This window comes from Chiloscyllium plagiosum, chromosome 20 (assembly GCF_004010195.1).
Source record: "Chiloscyllium plagiosum isolate BGI_BamShark_2017 chromosome 20, ASM401019v2, whole genome shotgun sequence".
NCBI lineage: Eukaryota > Metazoa > Chordata > Chondrichthyes > Orectolobiformes > Hemiscylliidae > Chiloscyllium > Chiloscyllium plagiosum.
This window is the reverse complement of record NC_057729.1, coordinates 44,883,072-44,907,119: the sequence shown is the minus strand read 5'-3', so window position 1 is coordinate 44,907,119 and position 24,048 is coordinate 44,883,072. Positions and strand designations below refer to the sequence as shown.

The 24,048-nt window shown below is 40.6% G+C and overlaps 1 protein-coding gene across 9 annotated transcripts in view; it reads right to left on the bottom strand.

Moving 5' to 3' along the window:
* LOC122560227 (eyes absent homolog 1-like) overlaps positions 1-24,048 on the bottom strand; it is a 261,694-nt gene that overhangs the window by 187,289 nt on the left and 50,357 nt on the right. The window contains exon 1 of one of the 9 annotated variants that reach the window (XM_043710686.1): positions 6,096-6,312. The exons of 6 other annotated variants lie outside the window; for them this stretch is intronic. Coding sequence is in view for 2 of the 3 variants with exons in the window: in XM_043710682.1 (XP_043566617.1) it covers positions 5,689-5,786 (98 nt within the window). In the remaining variant the exon portion in view is untranslated. Of the gene's footprint in view, positions 1-5,688; positions 5,915-6,095; positions 6,313-24,048 lie in introns of those variants that run through there. 2 more of the 9 variants (XM_043710682.1, XM_043710683.1) reach the window with 2 other exon arrangements.

The following is a 24,048-nucleotide window of genomic DNA, read 5'->3' as shown; positions in this document are numbered from 1 at the left end:
ACTACCAACTCTCTCCCTCTGTTTTATTGTTATTGATGTCTCAGGGTTGATTAATCATAGACATGTAGTGACATAAACTATCTCAAATTCTTACCATTATGTGACTGGCTACAGTTGAGAAGGGGTGTGTTTAGGGATTCGTGATGCAGTGGTGCTTCTGTGGGCCAGAGGTTCAAGTTTGAGTCTCATCTGCAGTGATATGCCAGAATAGGTTGATTCAAAATTATTTAAATAATCTTGTGGTGCCCTTACCTCTGGGCTGGAATGTCTAGAACTCCCCAATGAGTCCAAATGGTCTTTTTCTATTTATGACTCTATTTTTGTGTGTTAAGGTGTGCTAGTGTTTATCACTGAGGGTGAAGAAGTGTGTGTTCAGATGTTTTATGATACTTTTGTAGTGTCCCTACTTCTGAGCCAGCTTTAATTCCTATCTGCTTCAGAATTGCATCATAACAGACCTGAAAAGGTTCATTCAAAATATCTATCTTCAAAGGCGATAAAGAGGAGGTAGGTCAAGAACTAGTTTAGTAATTTGTTTCCCCAAAATGAGTGGGGTGTACAGCTGAAGTGTAAAACCTCCCAAGGGGTGGCACAGTGGCTAGCACTGCTGCCTCACAGCAACAAGGACCTGGGTTTGAGTTCAGTCTCAGACGACGGTCTGTGTGGAGTTTGCCCATTCTCCCTGTGTCTCCGTGGGTTTCTTCCAAGTACTCCAGTTTCCTCCACAGTCCAAAAATGTGTAGATTAGGTGGATTGGCTGTGATAAATTGCCCATTGTATGCAGGCTAAGTGGCAAATGCAGGGTCCCAGGGATAGGGTGGGTCAGTGAGTCTGGGTGGGATGCTCTTTAAAAGGGTTGATGAGGCCTTGATGGGCTGAATGGTCTCCTTCCATACTGTAGGGATTTTATGATGATTTTAAATGGGCCATTGCTCTCATCATGACTGATGCTTTCTAATCAACCCCTTCAGAGGTGTTATTATACAGCTCTGGAGCAGCAGAGACTTGAACCTCAGACAGCTGGTTCAGAGGAAGGGACAATACCACTGCACCAAATGAACCCTAAGTCGCAACTTGATGAGTACAGTAATTTATGTTATTCAGCATCCCATTCTAGCCAATTGTTCGAATTGACCCCTAGATGCTCATTTTCCAAAACAAACTGCCATGGAATTGAGTAATGATAATTTTGATTAAACCACACATTTGACCATGCCTGGATACACAAATATCTGAAAATGTGCAGTAATGTTTGCCGTGAAAAATTCCATTGATAATACTACAATTACAAATTCATCATTACACCATAAAATAAAATAGTCCAAATCTGGTCCTACTTTACCAAAATAAAATCATGCTGATTTCAATTGGGCAATCTTATGACAGGAAGTAGTTCCCTATTTCCTTATGTTGCTGAAATATCACTTAAGACAGCCATTTGTTTAGTTGAATTGCAATCAAATGTTTTTTACTGTAAACAAATATCAAAGATATTTTTCATATGGCTCAAGGGATTTAAAAATTAGACATAATTCCTCGTGCCCAAAGTCTACAAATAATAAACAGCTAGTACCATTTCACCGATTCTTTGAATCAAACTATTCAGACAGACAATGACACACCTCGGGAAAAGGAGGGACTTGAACACAGGTCTTCTTGGCTCAGAGGGTCACTACCACTTTACTACAGGATCCCCCAAGACCGCATCACATAGTGACTGCTATTCACCTCCTTCACTCAGTACTTAACACAGAAAATAACTTTTTCCATGATAGCTGGGGAAATAAGTACCTTATCAACTGTCGATATCATAGAAGTGAACATTCATAAGGTGGCATATTTAATTGAACAACTGAATCTTACATCTTGAAAGCAGGACATTGGCTCATCAAGTCTGTGTTGGAGCTTTTACTCCGTGAGCTCCATAGTCTATACTCTTTAAGCCATTCAATACTTTAACCTTTTTTGCAGCCTGTCCAAATCCAATTTACCAAAAAACAGTTGACAATTCAGAAGAGTTACTGGATTCAAAATGCTCACTCTGGTTTCTCTCTACAGATACTGTCAGACCTGCTGAGTTTCTCCAGCAATTTCTGTTGTTTATTTCAGATCTCCAGCATTGACAATTCTATGCTTTACCTTACTAAAACATTTCTCCATTTATCATAGCATCTTTTTTATTAACCATGTTCTACTTCCCCTCAAACTGTGCCTCTCATTGTTCGCTCATTATTAATTTTTTTTGTCTTGCTTAATGCCCATTATGTTGAAGACTTTTCAATGGCTCAAATAGTCTAGAACTAGATCAGACAGGCCTCCTGCGATACTGGTACCCACAGCAGAATCTCCTCCAGGTTGTCAGTGAATGACAGGTGTTCTTGTTCATAAAAGGCAAATAAACCACTCCTCCCTGACCAAGTTGGTCTGGACAGAGATTGCAGAGGATATGAACAATGATGGGGTCCACCAAAGGTCCTGGGTCCAGTGTAGGAAAAGGGCCAACAACCTATTCGAAACAGCACAGGTAAGTTGAACAGTTGCACATCATCGATGGGATGCTCGTGGAGTCATGAAGTAATATATCTTTGTTAGTGGGCTGCTGGGTCAGTCATGCAAATGCTGGTGTAGCCTTAGTACCACTTGAAAACTGAGTCCACATTATATGGCAATTTTACTTTTGTGAATACCTTTTGGGTGATGGGGTTGTGTACAGAAAGGGATTGTGGGTTAGCTATATATAAGGTTTCTGCTAAAGGCATCCTTTCGGTGTGTATGTCCCCTCCACATTCCCTCTGTCACTGACCTCACGTCATTCAATAAGAGAGATGCCCTTCCATTGATTCAGCAGAACCCCTGAAGAGCAAAACCTTTAAAGCATGAGACCTTCAGCAGATGCCTATCATGGTCATCAAATACAACTGGGCAGTGCACTGAGCAGACTGCCTCTACCTCAACTGCTGTTGGCCAGACTGCATCAAGGCATATTGAGCAAGACAGATAATGTAAGAATTCAAGGGACAACGAAGGTGACATGCAATTAAAATTAGTTCAATCTATCATATGTAAACATTGCAAATTACTTTGTTCATTTTATTATTGAATGCATCATGGTAATTTCTTGGGATTAGTTTAGTCAGAGCTAAATGTCTTAGCATGCCTCATGGTTGACAATTATTAATTGCTACAAGGAAGTTGGGGATATATCTTTTTATATAGAGAAACAACATTGTGCAGTGGCATTTATTCTTCATCGGATGTTCATGTGGTATCTAATTTTGTATTTGCCAATATGTGGGCATGGCTGATATTTTGGATTCAGCTAGTCCTTCCTTATACTCATATATATTCAGTAGCAAAAAGTTTGGCTGAGATTACTTTCAAAAGGGACAACTGAACAGTTGTAGGTGCACTCAAAGCCCAAGTGAGCATATGATGATGCAGGATTTGAATTCTCAGCTATGGTAAGCTAACTGTTGTACATCCAAGTGTGAAACAAGTGTCCTCAAAACCAATATTCACCAGTGAGTGTTCATGGCAATAGGCATTTGTCACTTGCCTTGCTAATCTACTTGACAGAAGATGCAAATTCAAGGGTAGCTACAGGAGGGATTCTGGTAGCACCGGTAGATATTCTGAACAAGCAATGAAGTTCTGGCGATGGGACCATGCTTGTGTATGAATAGGGTGCATATGAGTTTAGCCCTGGCATCTGTTATAATCAAGTGAAATCTTCTTAGACTCATTCAATTCACTCTCATGTGAGGAGGACTATTGCTCCTGTTGAAGTGTTCTCTGTCTTGCAATAGCTAGAGTGTGTATTGCATCTCCTCTGCCAGGTTTGAACCAATCATTATTAATATTCAAAGCTTCACTGTATTTCTTCCCTCTGTCACTCTTGAACTGTCCACTATGCCCTTTGACCTTGTGACAGTGAGTGTGCACATGCCAGCTCTCCTCCTTGACCTTACCCCCCCCAGAGCATATCTTGCAAGAGACATTTCTCCTCCTACACCCTTCCTAGATCATTCTTGATGTATTCTTGCAATCCCTTGACTCAGCATCTAGAACCTTCCACTCTCTGTACCTCCTGCTAGACTAGACCTGCGTACTTGGCAAACCTAACCCCACAACTATAGATCCTTGCCATGATAGACAGCATCTTCACATCAACATTAAGGACCAAACAATGGATTGTAGAGAAACCGCACTTTTGGCCTGTCATTTTGTATTCCCTGACTGATTCTCCCTGACTTCATGAAGACACTAGTCCCTTCTTTTTGTTTACGTCCACTCTCTTCCTTTCCAGCTCCTCTTCATGGCCCGAGCCTTCACGTCCCCTCCAGCCCCAGTTTGACTTTATCCCAGTATCTTCTGCTCCCCTCCTGTGCAACACAAATTGTAACAAAAACATTCACTTAAAAAAAAATTGACAGATTCAACTGGCACACCCCACTCTTATGCCATTGTGCAACCTCAGCTTTCACAAGATTTAATAGTGCAGATAGGACATAATTTGAAGAGATTTCAATGCAACGAATATTCACAGAATGCAAGTGTTGAAAATAGGAAGCTGCTACCAGACAACATGAGGCCTGCTTTGCCACTGGAACATCACCAACTTAATCTTTATATCTGAAGACACAGTCAGGGAACCCAGATTAAACCTGTCACTTAATTACCTCAGCCTGCCATTCATGCATTGTTACAGCCCCATCAAATACCAAAAGTAGACAAGTCACCATGGTCCTACCAGATTATAGGACTGATCTCTCATTAGAGAGAGATGACTGGTGGTAGTTTAACCTGACGGTCACCAGACCTCAGGGAGTGGTTGAGAAGGAGAATCCTCTAGGGTAACATCAACTGGTTCGTTAGATCAGTTGGTTGGATGGCTGGTTTGTGATGCAGAGTAATGCCTACAGTTCTGGGTTCAGCTCCATGCATAGAAATATGTACATCTTACTCACTAAACGGGCGGCACGGTGGCACAGTGGTTAGCACTGTTGCCTCGCAGCGCCAGAGACCCGGGTTCAATTCCCGCCTCAGGCGACTGACTGTGTGGAGTTTGCACATCTAATCTAATCTAATCTAATCTAATCTAAACAAAGGCAGCTGGTAATCCTGACCATATATTGTAATCTTATAATGCCAAGGAGGACTCAAATTCATGTGGCAAATACACCTTTGCTAACCTGATTAAGCAGAAATCCCATTCAGGAATAGTGAGTGATTGAGTAAATAGGGTCTGAATGGGTACAGGAAGAAAGCATTAGGCTGCTCAATAAACATGAACTGCACACAAGGTGCAAACTGCACCAGTGGCAGTGAGTAACTTACCTTGCAGGTTAACAAAAACTTTACAGAATCGTAACGTGTAACCCGACGAATAAATAGGAACTACAGGGCTGCTGCGATTAACAACGCTTACTTGTCTGAATAAACATAGTTTGTTTAATAGGGTAAACAGCCCATCACCAACATAATCATTCCACTAATCACCCTCTGTCCAACAAAGATTCACTACAAAACAGCAAAATGACCTATTATTTGGTACCCGTCACGACAAGAGAGCTTTTTTCTCCGAATTGACTTTATACTGGAAATGTAAGTTTTTTTTGCAATTCTTAACATTTTTTCAAATATTTAGCTCTGATTAAACCCCTACTCATTTCCATGAGTTTCACTCACCTGTTTTCTAATAGCATCAAAACGCAGTAATCAATTAAACTCAAATCTGATAAAAGCGAAACAAATTTCCCATTAATACAGATCCATCTGTTGCACATTTCATTTTATGAAGCTAGGAGCCAAATGTGAAAGGCAGATTTCTACCAGCCAGATTGGAAGCAAATGCTTTCTTTGAGCGTTATTGTGCATAGGTTAGTATTACTTTGGTCTTTTCTTCTGCCTCCTGGATATCTGCTCCTCCCCCAATTGCAGAAAGCAGCAGAATGACTGAGGGTCATTCATTATCGCAAGCAACAGCTGGGAAATGGACCTCCCTGAAACTCTTCGACTCATCATGCAAAACAGCTTAGTCAAGGTAAGCAGGAGGATATTCCGGCAGACAAGGTAGCTCGTAGCAATATACTCACAGGAGAGAAGTCAAGCATTAAGTCCCCAGTGAGGTTCAGCATTTAGCAACGATTTCACCCTCCCCCATCGCCTCAGTTGCAATAAGAACTTCACAACCCTTTCTATCTCAGCATGCTCACAGTCTGTCCCATTGTGAATGCATGTTCATACTTTATTGATTAATGTGGATCAGATGTGACTTCTGCTGTGAAAGTTTACCTATAGACACTCCCCCCAGTCAGTGGCCTAATTCCAGGGCTGCTGGCTGAAGACGAACTGACCACCCACCTGCGGCTCAAATGAAACACGTCTTTATAAAATGTGAGTATCTGAGTGTTGACTGGAGGCTGATTCTACAAAACGGCATGACTATTACAGTCCGCTACCCTTCCCTTCACACACGCTTCGATTTCTAAAGGAAACTGATAGGAAGCAGTAAGCACCTTGTGTAAACTCCAGGCTTGGCAAGCCTTTCAATTCTGTACAGTACGAAGAAACACTCAGCTGAATTAAACAAAAGGTGTGCAAATCTAACGTGGTGGAGGAGGGACAATTTGAGATTCGCAGTGACAGTCTCTGGCAGCTGGATCATGGCCACCGATTGCAAATGGCATTGCATGTTTGCCCCCTCAGTTATAATCAGTACTTAAGTAAAGAATGAAAAGCTGACAGAAGTACGAAAAGCTAAGATTTAGAGTTCATCGGAAATAAAATACTCTGTAACAGTTTTAAAAGTACACTTTTATAGTTTTGGATTGATCTAAAGTTGTACAAATTGGATTGAAGCCTTTCTGTTTAATCCAGGTTCTGAAAAATCACTGAAGAAGCTATTGAGAACGTACGGCAGTTATTCATTTATTTTCTCATTACAGAATGGCTCAGATAATGCGCCACCTAACCTGCCCGAGACAGTTGCACATTACTGAAGTATCTTGTACCCTGGGATAAAGCTCAACAAATTAAATTTGATTTTCTGCAAAGTTGTACAGAAATGTAGATTCTCCCCACCATCTTTTAAAAACTCATTGCAAGCATTTTGATAAAAAGGAATTCAAACACACACAGAAAATGTCATTGAATTAAATATGGGAAGGGTTTGGCCTCTTCAAGTCAGAGAAGTTATGTTACCGTACTTGCACATTTCAAATCTTTTTTTGGTATGGGGCCATAACTCAGTCACAGCAGGAATAGCTTTGGACTCAACCAATTTAATAATGATTATTCACGGAGCGCCTTGTGGAAATGTCATTGTTGTTCCTACTAATGAATTTCACCCTCCGATATCCTTTGCTGGCCCCACATTATGAACTTTTTTAGTCATCTGTCACATCAGCAAGAGTTCAACAATTGGATTTTAATCTCATTGCAATGAAGTAACTGGGTGATTTGTAGTGAAAGTAACTGTGAAGTAATTTAGTTTGTGAAAAAAAATAACAAAACTTATTTTCAGTCATTTTACAGTAAATTTCCCAGAAAATATTAAATCTGAGTCAGAAGGCAGAGGATTATATTCAATATGTAATGTGAAAATGGAGTCCTGAAGTTCCTGTCTCCCATTTTCTTTCTAGCTTTATATTTCTTTGTGCTGTTTTATAATTTTTCCTCCCTTGGATTTTTCCTATTCATTCTATTTGATTGTTTGCTTCTGTAGCCTTCTCAGTCTATTTGACATCATGTGTAGGTACCTACTCTTTCCTGTTGGAAATAACTTGCATTTTTATGGCATTATCAGTCTTGGGACATCCTACAGTGTTCCATATCCAAAGAAGAACTTCTGGAGTGCCATCACTGCTATAATGTGTGGAAATATGGCAACCAGTTTGTACACACTCAAGATTCCATGAATAGCAATGAGGTATGTATCAGGTAATGTTTTTCTCTTAGTGATTGTTTTTCAGGTTATATGTTGTCGAGAACACACGAAGAACTCTCCATCTTTCCTCTATAAAGTTCCAGGGAACCTTTTACGCCTATTTAAGCAGTTTGCTTTTATGTCCTGACTATTGAGACTTTGTGTTGGTTTTCATTCCTCCTGTTAGTTAAATGCCTTTTCCTTTGGGTTATCTCCAAAAATTCAATTGAAATATAGAATTCAAGAATCCACAACTTTCAATGGTGAAGCACCAGTCAGTAAGATGGGGGAATTGCTAATTTTGTAGCTGATCTGAAACAATTTCTGTTTGGCAGAGGGTCTGTTTTGGTTATTGTTTGTGAATGTGGTTGCATTGATTGGGGTTATACTGAAAAATGAGATCAGTTCAGGCGCAGTAATGTCCACAGATGGCTTTGAATAGGGTTCTGTCTGAAACAGTGGTGGTAGATTGGCTCAGGTTCCATCTGAAAGTGATGTCTTCTGTCTGAATGGGGTTTGGATCTGGTTAGGTTCTTCCAGGAAGTTGAATTAAGCTGGCTGTGGTTCATATGATAAGGGGATTGAATTGGATTCTGCCTAAAGGTGGAATTGGACTGGATTGAGTTCTGCCCAAAAGTGAAGTAAGACTGAAGAATTGGGTCGGTATTTGCCCGAAAGCAGGGTTAGTTCTAGATGGACTTCACTGAAAAACATTTGAGTGGTGTCAGGTTCACTTTGGGTGGAGAGTATTAAAGCTAATCAATGTTTCTGTTGTGTTGGAGTCTGGGCTAGTGGTATTTGTTACATTAAACATCCAATTTATTTTTAAAAGCTTACCCGTGAATAGTGTGTAATGCAGAAGTTATCAACATTAGAGTGGTGCTGGAAAAGCACAGCAGGTCAGGCAGCATCTGAAGAGCAGGAAAATTAACATTTCGGCCAGGAGCCCTTAATCAGGAATGGGCTTCTGCTTGAAATGTCGATTTTCACGCTCTTCAGATGTTGCCTGACCTGCTGTGCTTTTCCAGCACCACTCTAATCTTGACTCTGATCTCCAGCATCTGCAGTTCTCATTTTCGCCAATGCAGAAGTTGTGCTCATCCTATCTTGAGTGATCCCACTCCTTTTGTCAGAGAAACAGTAAACTCAGTGTGTGGTTCTTACATTCGTATTAGGGTGCCAATGAATAAACTGTGAAGTTACATTGGAATAGTCATTAAATAATGATTTGGTGAGATTATAGATAGCACAATGATTTGGTATATCAGTCAATTGCTGAAAGTTTCCAAACTTACCACGTAGAACAATTTGTTACTGGAATTTTGCAGTTTTGTATGAACTGTCTTGGACAAAGTAAAAATGCTTGTTTAAAAAAATGCCTATTTCAATGTATCACTTTCTCTAATTTTGGAGATAATTCAAACAGAGAAAAGTATCTATCGTTACACTGAACAATATGATATATTTATGTATAATTTTACAAAATTATATTTCATTATGTAATCTGATACATTTAAATTTACATACAGCTGGCAATATTTATTCAATTTTTGAAATAAATCTGATGTATCACATTCTGTCATCATAGTAATAAAAATGGAGCACAGACTTTTAAATTCCATCATCTGATTTTTATACTTGGACTTTCACAGACTAAAATGGTTTTAAAAAAAAAAACATACAGACTAAAAATGGCTATGCAATAAGTTGACCGGGTTAGCCTAACTTTGTGAAATTGAAATAGAATAAACAAAATTTTCAGTATTGAAATTAACATTATTATCAACAGACATAGAAACTGGTTATCTTGAAGAAACACATCTCCTATCTTGATTTACACCTATTTGTTACATTTCACATATTGTAGATGAAAGGTTTTAGAAGCAAGGAACTCATACACTGGAATATACAAACAAGTTGTACTTCAGGGAGTTGCTTTTGGATGAGCAGAGGAAATAGATTTGTAATTGGAACCAGCTAGAAAAAGTCTTTCCTCAGTTTCTCAATAAAAAAAAACAGTCTGGTGACAGTGTTGATTAAAAGGAAACATCCGAATACCAAGAATTCAAAGGACAACTGAAACATTCACTATTTAAGCTGGTAAAGGACATTAATTAAAAACCGTGGTCTTAGGTTAAAACCATACACCTCATGGCAACCAAAGAATTGTAAACTGTGTATTCCTTTCATCTTTGTTTTGAATTGGACACTATATCCCTTTTTTAAAAATGTTGAACCTGTGTGAATGCGTGCTTGACATTGTTCTTTTGTTATTTATTTCAAAGTCAGAAAATAATAAAATTGCTCTTACTTTCTCTCAAGAAAATTTTGTAATTTCCTCCTTACTGGTGATTCAGACACTGGCTAACTACATTTTTACTAGAGAGATGTCTAGCTTTGTGCGAAAGAGAACATAAATCTTTGTTGCAGTCAAGCAAGGAGGTTGAAAAGAGGCAAGTCAATTCACCTCTCCTCATCTGTTTCATTGCTCAATATTATATTATGTAGGTCAGGAATAAGGCAAGAAGAGGGTTTATTTAAGTCTGTACTTGGCCAATATAACTAATAAGGACAATTTTGCTCAGAACATCAAGGGGATTTCTCCTTCAAATGATACCATCAAACTTGAATTGGAGATGCCGGTGTTGGACTTGGGTGTACAAAGTTAAAATCACACAACACCAGGTTATACTCCAACAGGTTTAATTGGAAGCACTGGCTTTTGGAGCACTGCTCCTTCATCAACCACCTGATGAAGGAGCACCGCTCTGAATGCTAGTGCTTCCAATTAAACCTGTTGGAGTATAACCTGGTGATGTGATTTTTAAAGTCAAACTTGAAGCAAGCAACTGAATCAACTGGACAGGTATATATTATTAGGCCAAGTGAAAAGATAAAACCTCCATTAAGAGAAAACTCAAAGAACGGCACTAATCCAGCGTGGGGAATGGCATGAAGCGTTTCCACGAAGAAAACAGAACCAGTTACACTCAAGGTTTCTGCCAGCATTCAGGGCAACACGGTGACTCAGTGGTTAGCACAGCTACCTCTCAGCACCAGGGTCCCAGGTTCGATTCTAGACTCAGGTGACTAGCTGTATGGAGTTTGCACATTCTCCCTGTGTCTGTATGGATTTCCTCTGGGTGCTCTGGTTTCCTCCCACAGTCACAAAGATGTGCCGGTCAGGTGAATTGGTCATGCTAAATTGCCCATAGTGTTAGGTGCATTAGTCAGAGGGAAATGGGTGGATTACTCTTTGGAGGGTCGGTGTGGACTTGTTGGGCCAAAGGGCCTGTTTCCACACTGTAGGGAATCTAATTCTGAAAAATAAATGCAAATCAGTCAAAATTGAAAAGCATTTGAAAAACAAAGACTGATTTGCATTGCTTTTCACCAAGACCTGGATGGTGGTGGCTGCTGTTTTGCTCATTTCACTTCAAATTTGCTTCTGCTTTCATTTGCAATCACAAAATTGACATGCAGGAGGTAGTATGTACATGTGTGGTTGTTTCTTAGATTCACAACAGATCACTTGGAATGACTGGGAGAGAGGCTTACAGCTGTTTCAAATTGTTTCTCCTTCATTTCAATCTTTTTTTGTGCTAAAATTGTACTAGCCCCTGCCTGGTCTGAGGATCATGGTATGCATTCCATAACAAGTGTTTGACTCGCACATTTATTGGCCATTTATGTTGTGTAATCGGATGCTTCAAGATCCCACATGATTTTGATTAGCAGTTCACTCTGGCAAATCAAGGCTGAGTGTGTCTATTAAAACGAAAGCCAGCCCAGGGTGTGGTGTTGGTGTTGCCACATGCTGCTGTATTACAAGTAGCCAGGAAGGAACAATACATTTTCCACACCTAATCAAACATAGGTTGGTGGTTGGTTCCTGGGGGAAAGAAGTGGTAATCATAAGGTAGAAATTTAAGAGTAAGCTGCTATATATTGGCAATCAGAAAACCTTCTCTCATTGGAGGAATGAGAAATACTTACAGGTTACAGGTATTGGTCAAGCTACAATCATTATCAAGGAATGGGAAAGACCCAGGCAAAGCTAAGTGAGGAGGGGTAAAGAAAGGAAAATAATAACGTGCTGAATTCGATGTGAAAGTACGGTTAATTATGGTGCCTTTGTATCAGACAACATAATGTCAGGAAGGATAGCAGAAATAGTTTTATATTACTCCAGCAAAGAATTAGTACAAAAAAGATGGCTGACTGACTTCTTTAAATGGCTATAAATGAGTTCTATTCTAATCCAATTGCTATCTGAACAAATAATGGGGGAGAAATTGCTCCATGTCATTTCTAGTGTCTGGCTGAAGATTAGAAATTGATTTCTGGACACAGTCTCCCCCAATGTTCCATGTCCAATTTGCTTGAGGGTGTTTAATTTCTTCCTTCATGGGATGTAGGCTTCATTGACTGGGCTAGCATTTATTATGTTTGTCCTAGAAAAGGTAGAAGTGAGTGAATTTCTGATCCTTGCAGTCCATTTTTTTTTTGTAGGTACACCCATAATGCTGTTTGAGAGGAAATTCCTGGATATTAACCCAGGAACAGCTATATATTTCCAACACAGGAAGGTTAGTGTTTCGGGGGTAACATGCAGGTGACCATGTTCCTATATATTTGTTGACATTGTCCTTCTATATGGTAGTGGTCATCAAAATGGAAGGTGATGGTTGAGCAACCATGCTGAATTTCTACAGTGCATCTTGTAGATGGTACACACTGCTGTGTACCACTTCTGTGCTCTGAAAAATGGGTACGCCCCTTCAATATTCAACACAGGAGTCTCCTGCCTGGTTTAGCAACTCAAAGGCCAACATATTAAAAAAAAGTTTGCATTTATATTTCAGTTTTCATGACCACTGGACATGTCAAAACATCTTATTTTGAAGTGTAGTTACTTCTCTAATGTGGGTAAAGCAATAGCCAATAAACGTTCAACAAGCTCTCACTAATAGCATCATGGCAATGACCAGCTAATCTGTTTTGTGAAGTTCAAGGGATAAAATCAATTACACTATAGGTTTCCTGCTTTTCTTCACAATAGTGTATGGAATGCTTCACATCAACTGACCAGCTATTTGGAACTTGATTTAACATATTATTCAAAATTTGCCACTTCTGACAGTGTTGCACTTCCTCAGAAATGTACTGGAATGTCAATCTTGGATCCTGTGCTCGAGTCCCATAGTTACATTTCTGTCTTCTCGCTCAACAAAATATGAAGGCAAGAGGAGCAAAATGCTTTCACAAACAGCAGAGTTCTCCTCTCCTGTTCTCCCTGCATTGAAGCTGGCTGAGATTTTATCAGAAATCTGTGAAAAGGACTCTAATTAACCATCACAACTCTGTAAATGGGATCTAAGGTATAATTTTCAGCTTTCTATTGAACTCTATTCAGTGAAAAATTGTGCCAAATAGAAGTGTACACACAAAATGCAAGCAAATATCAGAATGGTTTGTCCTTTTTAATTGTATCTGTTTGATTGGGGAATAAAGTTCAGAAACTGGCAAAACGTCCATAAAATGTAAGGTACAATATTGGCCAAATATTAATGACAGCTTAATTTAAGGCCCTGATAAGATCAGTTTCAATTTTCTAGCGTGGTGTTAAAAGATGTTCTATTTCAAATAGTTACTTGGTAGAACAGAACATGATTACTGCTGAAAAGGAACATGCAGTCAACTTGTTGCCTTCCATTTGTCAGGACAGACACAAGAATGCCAAATTTCGATTCCACAAAGTTTCCTCCAATAAGACAAATGGATGTGCTTGTACCCCTGAGCTAAAGGCAACAATTTGTGGTATTTCCTTTCCCTCCTCCAAGTTCACATTCTTTCAGTGTCAAAGTGGGGCATTCATTCTAACCAGTGGTTTTCATGCCATAAGACTTTGACATATGATTGAAGCGAAATACATTGTCTACACGGAGGAAACACAATTGTCCCTCGGGAGCAAGAAACCGACTTTTTCAATGTCATGATTCTGCCCTCCATTGGGCAAACTGTCAAGGAATGGGATTGTCATGGGGTGCTCTCTTGATTGGCAACAGGTTCTACATCCATTTAGTGGTGTGGATGGGCCAAGAGTGCCCTTCAAGTTGAGAGGAGCAGGAGGCCATGATGGAAGGTAGTTGAAGGGAGGACACTTCAACACGGAGGCACCTCTTTCCGACTTGCCAATATTTTAATTACAATGAGAGTCAGCAGCCAGGGCCTCTACAGGTCCTGACTACTGCTGTACACTGCGAGGCAGGGAGGTGGAATCCTTTCAAATTGCTTGGAGCACTTTCCCCCCGGCTGCTGCTGGGCATCATTTCCAGGCATTAAACTGGGTGCCACATGTACAGGAATGGGCAGACTGCATGAAATTTTCAAGTCAGCCTCTTTCAATTGACCTCAGTTTTGTTCCCAATGAGCCTGGTTTTGCATTTATGTTTGTGTCTTGCTCTCTCCCACCCACACCTCCCCTCCCCACTCCACCCCTTTGCTGGCCTTGATGAGACCTTGGCAAAAGAAATGCCTAGAGGAAGAATGTAACCAGGAAAAAAGGCACTTTGGCTGGTGGGATTAATTTTTAACCCCTCCCATATCCAACCTCAGTCCCAGTGCACTCAGTTCAACATATAGGGCATATGCAGGTGCTTAGTTTTATGAAATAAGCTAAGTCGAAGTAAATATTACAATGTGTGGTTTTCATTAAACTTTCATTTCAGAATTGATTTAGATCAGAAATAGTTACAAAATGCTATTATCTAACAACATCAGTTCAGTGTACATAAATTACGAAGTTACAGGGCAGTCTGCCCAAAGTAATTTTAGAGTATTACATATTAGATTTCAGAAACACTTAATACTCATAAGGTGAATAAAGGGAGCAATTTCTTTCTGTCATGCACCTTGTAATAGGGATTAGTGTTATTCATATTATTTCGGCTTTACCCCCAAACTTTAGCTATTGAAATATCTGATTTTGTAGTGACTCAGTCAATTTCCAATGTATGAAATAGTTTGCAGGATATTTGGAAAATGCTGCCATTTTGAATGAATAGTTGAAGTATAACATTAGCATATAAATCCTTTGTTAAACTTCAATGGCTTGGATTTTGCAGTCATCAACAAAGTAACTGCGTTTGCTACTGACCTTCAAGAAAGCAGACCTCAAAGATCTATGATCTCCCCCTTCCCACTGTCAATTCCTGATGCCAAGTCAAAAGGATCACAGGCATGTAGGTGCAGTGATATTAAAAAACAGCATTAACAACCAATTACAGTAAAGTATTCTCACAAACAGCAATCCAGGAAGTAAAAATTGCTCAAAGTTTACCCTCATTTTTAGATTTCACAGAGATGAAAACAAATGAGTGATATGCTCAAAGCTAAAATAAACTTTTTAAAAGTCTGCAATTTCTTTCCATAGTGCAGAAATCGAAATTCCACAATTATAAATGCAGCACATTGGTTAAAATCAAATCGATCAAAGATACATATATGTTTCAAAGGATTTTACAATGGCACCATGAGCCAAAGTGTGAAGGTTTTTGTCATGCAGTGATTTCAAGCTAATTCCAGTCCAGGAGTGGCATAGGAATATTCAACAATATGTCTTCCCCAAAAACATTGATCATTTACAGCAACTTTGTTACTTCCATGGCCAACTGCACATATGCAGATTCCAGAAGTGGCTGTCAGTTTCAGAGGAGTAGTGATGGTGAAAATTACCATCACTACCATAACTGTGAACCAAAATGAATAATGACAATCATAAATATTTGTGTGTTTTCTGCAAATTGCATAGAACTGAATATAATAATAATGGTTTCAGGGACACCAAATGTATGTTTAAGTTTTTTTGTTTCTTGTCACACCTGTGTGGCTTTAGAACTTGAGAGTGATAAGAATGAAGTCAGCCTAATGACACTGGCTTTCAGTCAGCTGGAGAATTGTGCTTGACTTTAGGAACAGCACTTGATTAGATATCATGGATTTGGTATAGACACAAAGGAAATTGGCTAGGCTGATGCCAGGGCATCAATTATGTCAAGAGAATGGAGATGCCATGACTGCTTTTCTCAGAGTGGAAAAGACTAAGGGAGAGCTAATAGAATCATTCAAATTTACAGGGAATGAATCAGATCTTTATGTGAAATAAACAGGGAGGCTAATTGCACTCATTGGTATTTACACACCAATCAGACAGCAAAAGCACGAGGAGTTAAATGTGAAAATCCAGCAGTTGCTGTACAAGACAGGGCATTCCTCTGCCAGCTGTGTAAAACCAGCACAATGGCATCTGGTTCCTATTAAAATGCACTTAATGGCAAGATGTTCCTGTACTAGTATCACAGATATGTATTAAATACTCCAAAAAAATTAAGTAATGTCAGTCCCTATCTAAGTACCTTTTAATGACTTGTTATATCTTAAATACTGCCAAACAACCTTTCAGGTCCTGAAAATTATTTTTAACAAGTTTGCAGCTGGATTCCTTCAGGCTCAAGTAATTCAATAACATCGAAGACAAAAGTGGCCCACTTGATGCACTACCATTAACTTCTTCTATCACCAGACCACAATGGAAGCAGCATGTGCTATCAACACATAAAATCCAGCAACTCACCAAGGCTCTTTCAACGACATCTCCCAAACTCACGACCTCTATCACAAAGAAGGAAAACGGCAGCAGACAGTTCCAGCTGAAATATTCCCTTCAAGTTACGTCATCCTGACTTAGAATTGTGGCTGAAATATTACACGCCCTTGAGCAGCGTGGGCAATGGTGAGGGTATTCAGAAAATACGGTGAAATGGAAAAAATCAGATTCTTGACATTGAGAAAAACAATGTTGATTTCCCCTTAGGGCTGAAACAATTATTTCTGAATCTTGCTAATGAACCTTATTTCCATGCATTTACATCTGATTATAAGTTAACGTAACCTCATTTCTATGCAACTCCCAATTTTTCTCTCCTTCCCTGAGAAACTAGACATTGCCAATGCCGATATGGCAGTCAAAATGATTACCTGGTATCAGTTCATCGCTTGCTGCACTGGGCCTTCGGAATACCCCACATTTACTATTGTTTCTCTGAATGCTTCATGGATATTGTCCTCTTCCATCTTCATTCAAGCAAGTGGAAATTGTCAAACCACCAACTTTACCACACTATCGTGCCTGCTATCGGACCATCTCTCACACTGGATCTACCCTTTGGAGTTAATGGGCACTTATGACTTGCACACATCTTCCAGGTCACTTTGCCCACAGGAACACACAGACATCTCACGCATCTAGACAGGATGGCTCTTTGCTTCATTTCTTAGTGCTAACTTATTTTGCACTTACTTGGAGGCTCCTTGCTTCAGTGGCAAACATTGATTCACAGCACAGACTCAGAGGCAGGCTCAGAACATTAATCAGCCTAGGGCTTGGACATCATGCTGTACGGCTATATCAAAGCCACATCTAAAGCATGAGCTTACATCTTAAGAAGCAAACACACTATGTGTGCTGCAACAAAATGTCCGTTTCCAGAAGTGAAAAGGGACCAGCTCCAAGTGCGGTCAAGTCCAAATACAATCAGTCAGAGGGTATTGTCACGGTCAGTCAAGAGGATCATACAATTCATGGGTTTGCTAACAGTCAATCCTGCAGGTCAGGTACAACCGGTTTGGAGATTATAGATACATCAGTTGGAATGGTGTTGAGGAATCACTTTTCTGGCAATGAGACAAAGGGAGGGATTTATATGCTGACAGTGGATAGAAGAACAGTTAGTGGTGATGCAGGAACAAGAAATGTTATCAGGTGTCACCAATGAGTGAGTGGGAAGCACAGAGGGCAGAAGGATTAGTAGCTTGTGAGGATGAGATGGGCAAGAGCTGTTGAGTGGACATGATGCACACCATGAAGAGAGTTGTAGTTCATATACTCTGGTGAGACAAGTGTGCAGTGGCACAGTTCAAGTGTGGTGGCCTTGTGACTATAAGAGAGATGGTGGCACTTACCCTTGGGAGGCTCAGAAGATCATTAACCTTCCCAGTACACTGCTGTGCATCAGGTTTCACCCAGAACACAGCACTGACCTGGGTCACTATCATGGTCCAGGCTGGCTGAGACTGGTGGCATGGCCACATTTGCCAGTCAGTCAGAAAAGGTACTGCCACTCCTTTGCATTGGCTCCACCATCAGCACCTCCAGGTGACTACGGGCAAACCGAGGAGTTAACTTTGCTTTTGTGGGATAACAATGTTATCACAGCATGAAAGGCAATTCCTGGCTTCCAATGTATGAAGTGCTGTAGAGCCATCATGAACATTGTTGAGGGTCAGCAGTGGCAAGTGATTCCACTTCTTCTGCTGCATGATCCTGGGAGACGGGTGGCATTGAGGCCAATTGTGTAATTAATAAACCAGAGAGTGGAAGAAAAGCCTCCATGGACTGTGGCGGACTGTGCACCATGGATCTCACTTGGAAAAACCAGTTCCAAAAGAATGGGAAAATTCAGTCCTTTCAGGGTTGCTGGGATAAACATTGGAGGATAAATCTTCCTCCCTAACAGCACAGTATGTACAGCTACAACAAATGGACTGCAAATGGTTAAGGAATACAGCTCATCCCACCTACTCAAGAATCATAGAATGCCTACAGTGTGGAAGCAGGCCATTCAGCCCATCAATTCTGCACTGACCTTCGAAGAGTATGCCACCCAGACCCACCCCATCCTTGTATTTCCCATAGCTAACCCACCTAGCCTTTATGTCCCTGGACACTATGGGCAATTTAGCATGGCCAATCCATCCAACCTACACATCTCTGGACTGTGGGATGAAACCAGAGTACCTGGAGGAAACCCACACAGACATGGGGAGAACATGCGAACTCCACACAGATAGTCAGCCAAGGCTGGACGTGAACCTGGGATCACGGTGCTGTGAGGCAACGGTGCTAACCACTAAGCCACTGTGCCACCCTGAAATAGTGGCCTTATCAATGACACTCTAATTCTAAGAATCTATAAAGACTAATTGGTCTTTAAAAACACTCTAAATGTTTTTTAAAAGTGTTATCTTCTAATTTTTAAAATCTTAATCCAATGTTTCTCTCTCTATCTCAATTCACATATCTGAAGTGAAGCAAAGTGGCAAAGTAAAAGTCTCATAGACAGAGGACATAGGCTCTTTCAAATGACAGAGATGCTAGTGACAAATTTAACTGACCGTTACCACACTTCAGGTGCGAGATGGCTTATGAAGGCAAGACCTTCATAGTGACCACACTCTATGTGGGAATTTTATCTCCAATTTGACATTAAATTCCATATTCTAGAGCACTCCTGGTTCAGACTTCAGACTGTTTATTCATAATTTTTCAATTTGATCAGTTAAGTATATACTCCACTGTTTCATCGATTCAGAAATCGAGCTGATCGAGCTAGCTCTGTCACTTGGCTGCCATGTTATCCTGCTTAAAAATATGTTGCTGGAAAAGCGCAGCAGGTCAGGCAGCATCAAAGGAACAGGAGAATCAACATTTCAGGCATAAGCTCTTCTTATCCTGCTGACAGCAACTTGCTTTGCAAATGGCATAGAAATTCAATTGCATGGCAGAAATGGCATGGAAATATTGTCTTTGGGCAAGTGCAAACCTTACAGCAAAAATCCAGTCTAGTAACTTAAAACAGCGTTCATATCATTTTCCACAAGTGGCTCAGGAATTTGTTATCATTATAAACATGTGGACTGCAGTAAAAGGACATTCAATCAGCAGACACTAGTTGGTTGCAGTTCTGAGAAGGCTTCCCTTCTGCCAGGCCCTCACTTCAATATTCAAAGCATCCTGCAACCACAGTGACCTGTGACTGAGGTACTGAGTATGTTTGCCAATGGCCCAGGGTTTATTGTGATACTGAAATGGTTCACCAGGGCACAGAGTGCACTGCAGAATGGATTACAGCTTAGACATGCTATTTTGCTGCTTTGTTAATTAAGCACAAGTGCTCCTTTTTCCAAAATCTTGAAATAAAAATGTTTCTTGCCTGCTTCCCCCACACAACAAATGCAGAGCAAAATCTCATAAATTCCAAAGTCCAGTAAAAATTAGTTAAATCTACTTAATCCTGAATCAACAACTGATAGTAATTTAATATGAGACCACAGCCCTATACAAAAATGAAAGTAAAACTTCCATGTCAATTAAACACAGATGTGGGGTGACCTCATCTTTCAGAAAATGTTATATTCCACATACCGTATTTTTTCTATTAGACCATTAGACACTCTCACAACCTAAAAAAAGGGGAATATTACCAGAGTTGACAAAGATCTGGAAGCAGATTGACTGATTACATTTTAATCCGATTAAACGTGAAATGTGATTTGTGAGATCTTAAGAGGGGCAATCTAAAATACAAAATCGAAAAAGAAGACAAAAGAAATCAATTGGCCTTTGTCTCCTGAACTGGTCAAATACTGGTCAAGCATCATTTATAAGACATCATTACTGGTGTGAGTCTAGACTTCCCACTGTGAAGTAAAACAGTTCACACAAACGTTGAGAAGCATGGTTGCAAATTGAATACAGATTGAATGAGGAAGTCAGCTCTAAGTGTCTTCCTCTAGCTTTGAGTTGTCCCAAGTAATGCTGGAAGGATAGATTGGATTTATCCAAGTACATTAGATTAGATTCCCTACAGTGTGGAAACAAGCCCTTCAGCCCAACCACTCCACACTGACCCTCCGAAGAGTAACCGATGCAGACCCATTTCCCACCAACTAATGCACTGAATACTATTGGCAATTTAGCATGGCCAATTCACCTGACCCGCACATCTTTGGATTATGGGAGGAAACCGAAGTACCCAGAGGAAACCCACGCAGACACAGGGAGAATGTGCAAACTCCACACAGGCAGTCACCCGAGGCTGGAATCAAACGTGGGACCTTGGTGCTATGAGGGAGCAGTGCTAACCACTGAGCCACTGTGCCGCCATACAGTTGAATCACAGCTGCTCTCCCTTCCATCAAATAGAGCTTTCACCTTATATTTGACTTCATACTTTCTTTAATAATGATAAATCTCTCCCACCTTCCACTTGTGATGAAAAGTCATCGACCTGAAATGCTAAATCTCTCCACAAATGTTGTTTGACTTGCTCAGTATTTACAGCATTTTTATTTTCATTTCAGATTTCAAGCAGTTCCAGTAATTTAATTTTGTCATCAATTCCAGGAACTGGATCAATCAACAAAACAACTTGAGTTACAGCTACATGAACAAAATAACCAAAGGTGTATTTGGTATTCATCAAGGTAGATGACAGTATGACTGTGCATCTTGTTAGTTTTGTGCTTGACTTCAGTATTAGACATTCCCACATGAGGTAATGCATTGTTTGGTTGCAGATTAAGTTTTCTTACCACTCTGCAAGTGACTCAATTTCCAACATCTCCTTCCTTGTGGTATCTACGTGAATATGTTGTGGTTCACTTGATAGCACTCTTGCTTCTGAGTCAGAGTTTCCGGTTCGTGACCCATTCAAGGATTTCAGCATGAGTAAGGCTAGTACTGCTCCAGCAGTACTGAGGGAGAGATGCTCCCTCTCAAAGGAGGTGTTAAATTGTCTGTCTTCTCAGCTAGATGAAAAAGATTCTGTAGCACTGTTTTGAAGGAGAAGGGAAGTTTTCCCTGCCCTGGTAAATGAGTGTCACTAAATCAAGATTGCAAAAACCAATGATCTAGTCAAGATCATGTTGATATTTGTGGGAGTTTCCAACGTGATTGTGGTGTCTACTGCCTTACAATGTTGGCAAAATTTTGAAAGCACTTAATTGGCTGCAAATTTCCAGCATTGGCTATGAAATAGTCTGGTGATCATGAAAGGTGCTATATAAATGCAAGTTTCTTTATGCCAAATAATCCTGAAGTTTTGTTATTTTGTGTATATGTTTATTTTGTTAACTAATTTTATTCTGGCAATTTACTGAAAATCATGTTAAACCTGGTTAACATCTATGATTTGGTCTTAGTCCCTTGAAGTGAAAATTACGACATGTCACTCAGTCTCCTCCAGGATAATTCGGCTTAATAATTACTTAACGTTTTGTTTCTCTCTCGCTACATATAAAGGTAAAGTGCCTATAGTCTTGCCAGACCATTGGGCTGCTCTCTTTAGAGAGAGACAACTCTCTCCTGAGAGAGTTTAACCTGAGAATTGCCATACCTCAGGTGAAGGGAGAGGTTGAGAAGGAGAGTCCTTCATGGTAACCCTCAGGAATTGAGCTCACACTGTTTGCATTACTTTGCATTGCAAACCAGCCAACCAATCTAACCAACCATGCAATGTGAATGTATCATGTATAGTAGATCAGGCCTTGGGCTGGCTATCTTGATGGGATGGGGGAATGTAGGCAAACCCAGACTGTTTACACTCCCAAGAAAATTCAGTCAGAAACCCACAACTGGAAGAAATGTGCATCGGGCAGCAATAACATGCTGTGGTTGGCAGCAGCTAGTGTAGAATGGGACTTATGCCCCTCGCTGGTGACGAAGCCACACCACCTTCAACAGCTGCTGGCCAATAAGATTCAGGTCCGTTTTGGATGGCAGGCATGTAGGGAGGAAGGGAAAGCACTACATTCAGGAAGGGAGCACCCAACGGCCAAAATGCCCTTCAGGAGAGACTACAAATCCAGCTCCCCCCTTCCATAACATTACCACGTTTTTTAAAACGTCTGTAAAGAAATTGGCTGTCCCCTCCACTCAACCTGTTTGATGACTTGGTCAATTGAGCTCGTTAATCATTTGTTTCCAAATGGTGGGCAAGCTACTGACATTGGAGCCTGCCAGTCCTCCAATTTATGGGGTGAGCTTGGAGTGGGTGGTAAGCTGGTTGCCTAGCAACCCTCCCTATTTTACATGCCCACCCATCAAAAATGTGCTCAGCAGGAATGTGTAATATTCAGCACCTCAAGTCCACATAGGCCTATCTCCCATCCTATATCCCATGGATGGGGACTTTTTAATGCAGCGAGGCATTGGTGCCTGTAAGAGTGCATCAGTAGTGCCTATCCAGCATTATCTCAAAAAATCAAAGTGGCATGACGCTACTCTAGGAGACGTTGAGGGGGTCCACATAGGACCACAAAACAAGGTAAAGATCCTTTGTCCTCAGCCCTAAGTGGAACCAGAGAATCAGTGCTTAAAACTAAATGATCCTTTTAAAGATCAGTTACCCTCTTTTACAGAACCTCAAAGGCCAAGGTTTCCAAACAGGACACTAATTGAGGTTGTAAGATCCTTGTCATCTGCCACTGTGTCCCGCATGAGCAACACCCAGCTATGCCTTTGCCCTTCTCGTCTGCGCTCTCTCCTCACTGAATGATTTGTACATGGGGCAAGTGAAGAGCTTGGTTGAAGGAACTGACACACGTTCATGTTCCATACCTGGTCAGAAGCACTTCACTTTCCATTAAGAATGTGACCCAGACCATGGGTCAAGGTGGTGATACCTCTGCTGCTGAGTTGCTGCCTGTCTGTGTCCAACATAATCTCTCTGGCATGGTGAAATGGCCTGGGCTCCAATATCAGTCTCATCAAGATGTTCAACCAGTGCTAAGTTAAATCAGGAGCTGAAATTGGCCTGTCGCAAAGATGTTACTACAGTTGTTATGGGGGATTTTAACATGCAGGTAGACTGGGAGAATCAGGATGGTATTGGGTCTCAAGAAAGAGACTTTGTGGAGTGATGCAGAGATGGATTCTTAGAGTAGCTGGTGCTGGAGCCGACCAGGGAGAAGGCAATTCTGGAACTGGTATTGTGTAACGAACCAGAATTGGTCAAAGACCTCGAAGTGAAGGAGCCATTGGGAAGTAAAGACCACAATGCAATAAGCTTCAATCTGCAATTTGAGAGAGAGAGGGTACAGTCGGAAGTGACAGGACTTCTGTTGAATAAAGGGAACTATGGAGCTATGAGAGAGGAACTGGCCAAAGTTCAATGGTGCAATACCTTAGCAGGGATGACAGTGGAGGAACAATGGCGGATATTTCTGTGCATAATGCAGAAGTTGCAGGATCAGTTCATTCCAAAAAGGAAGAAAGATCC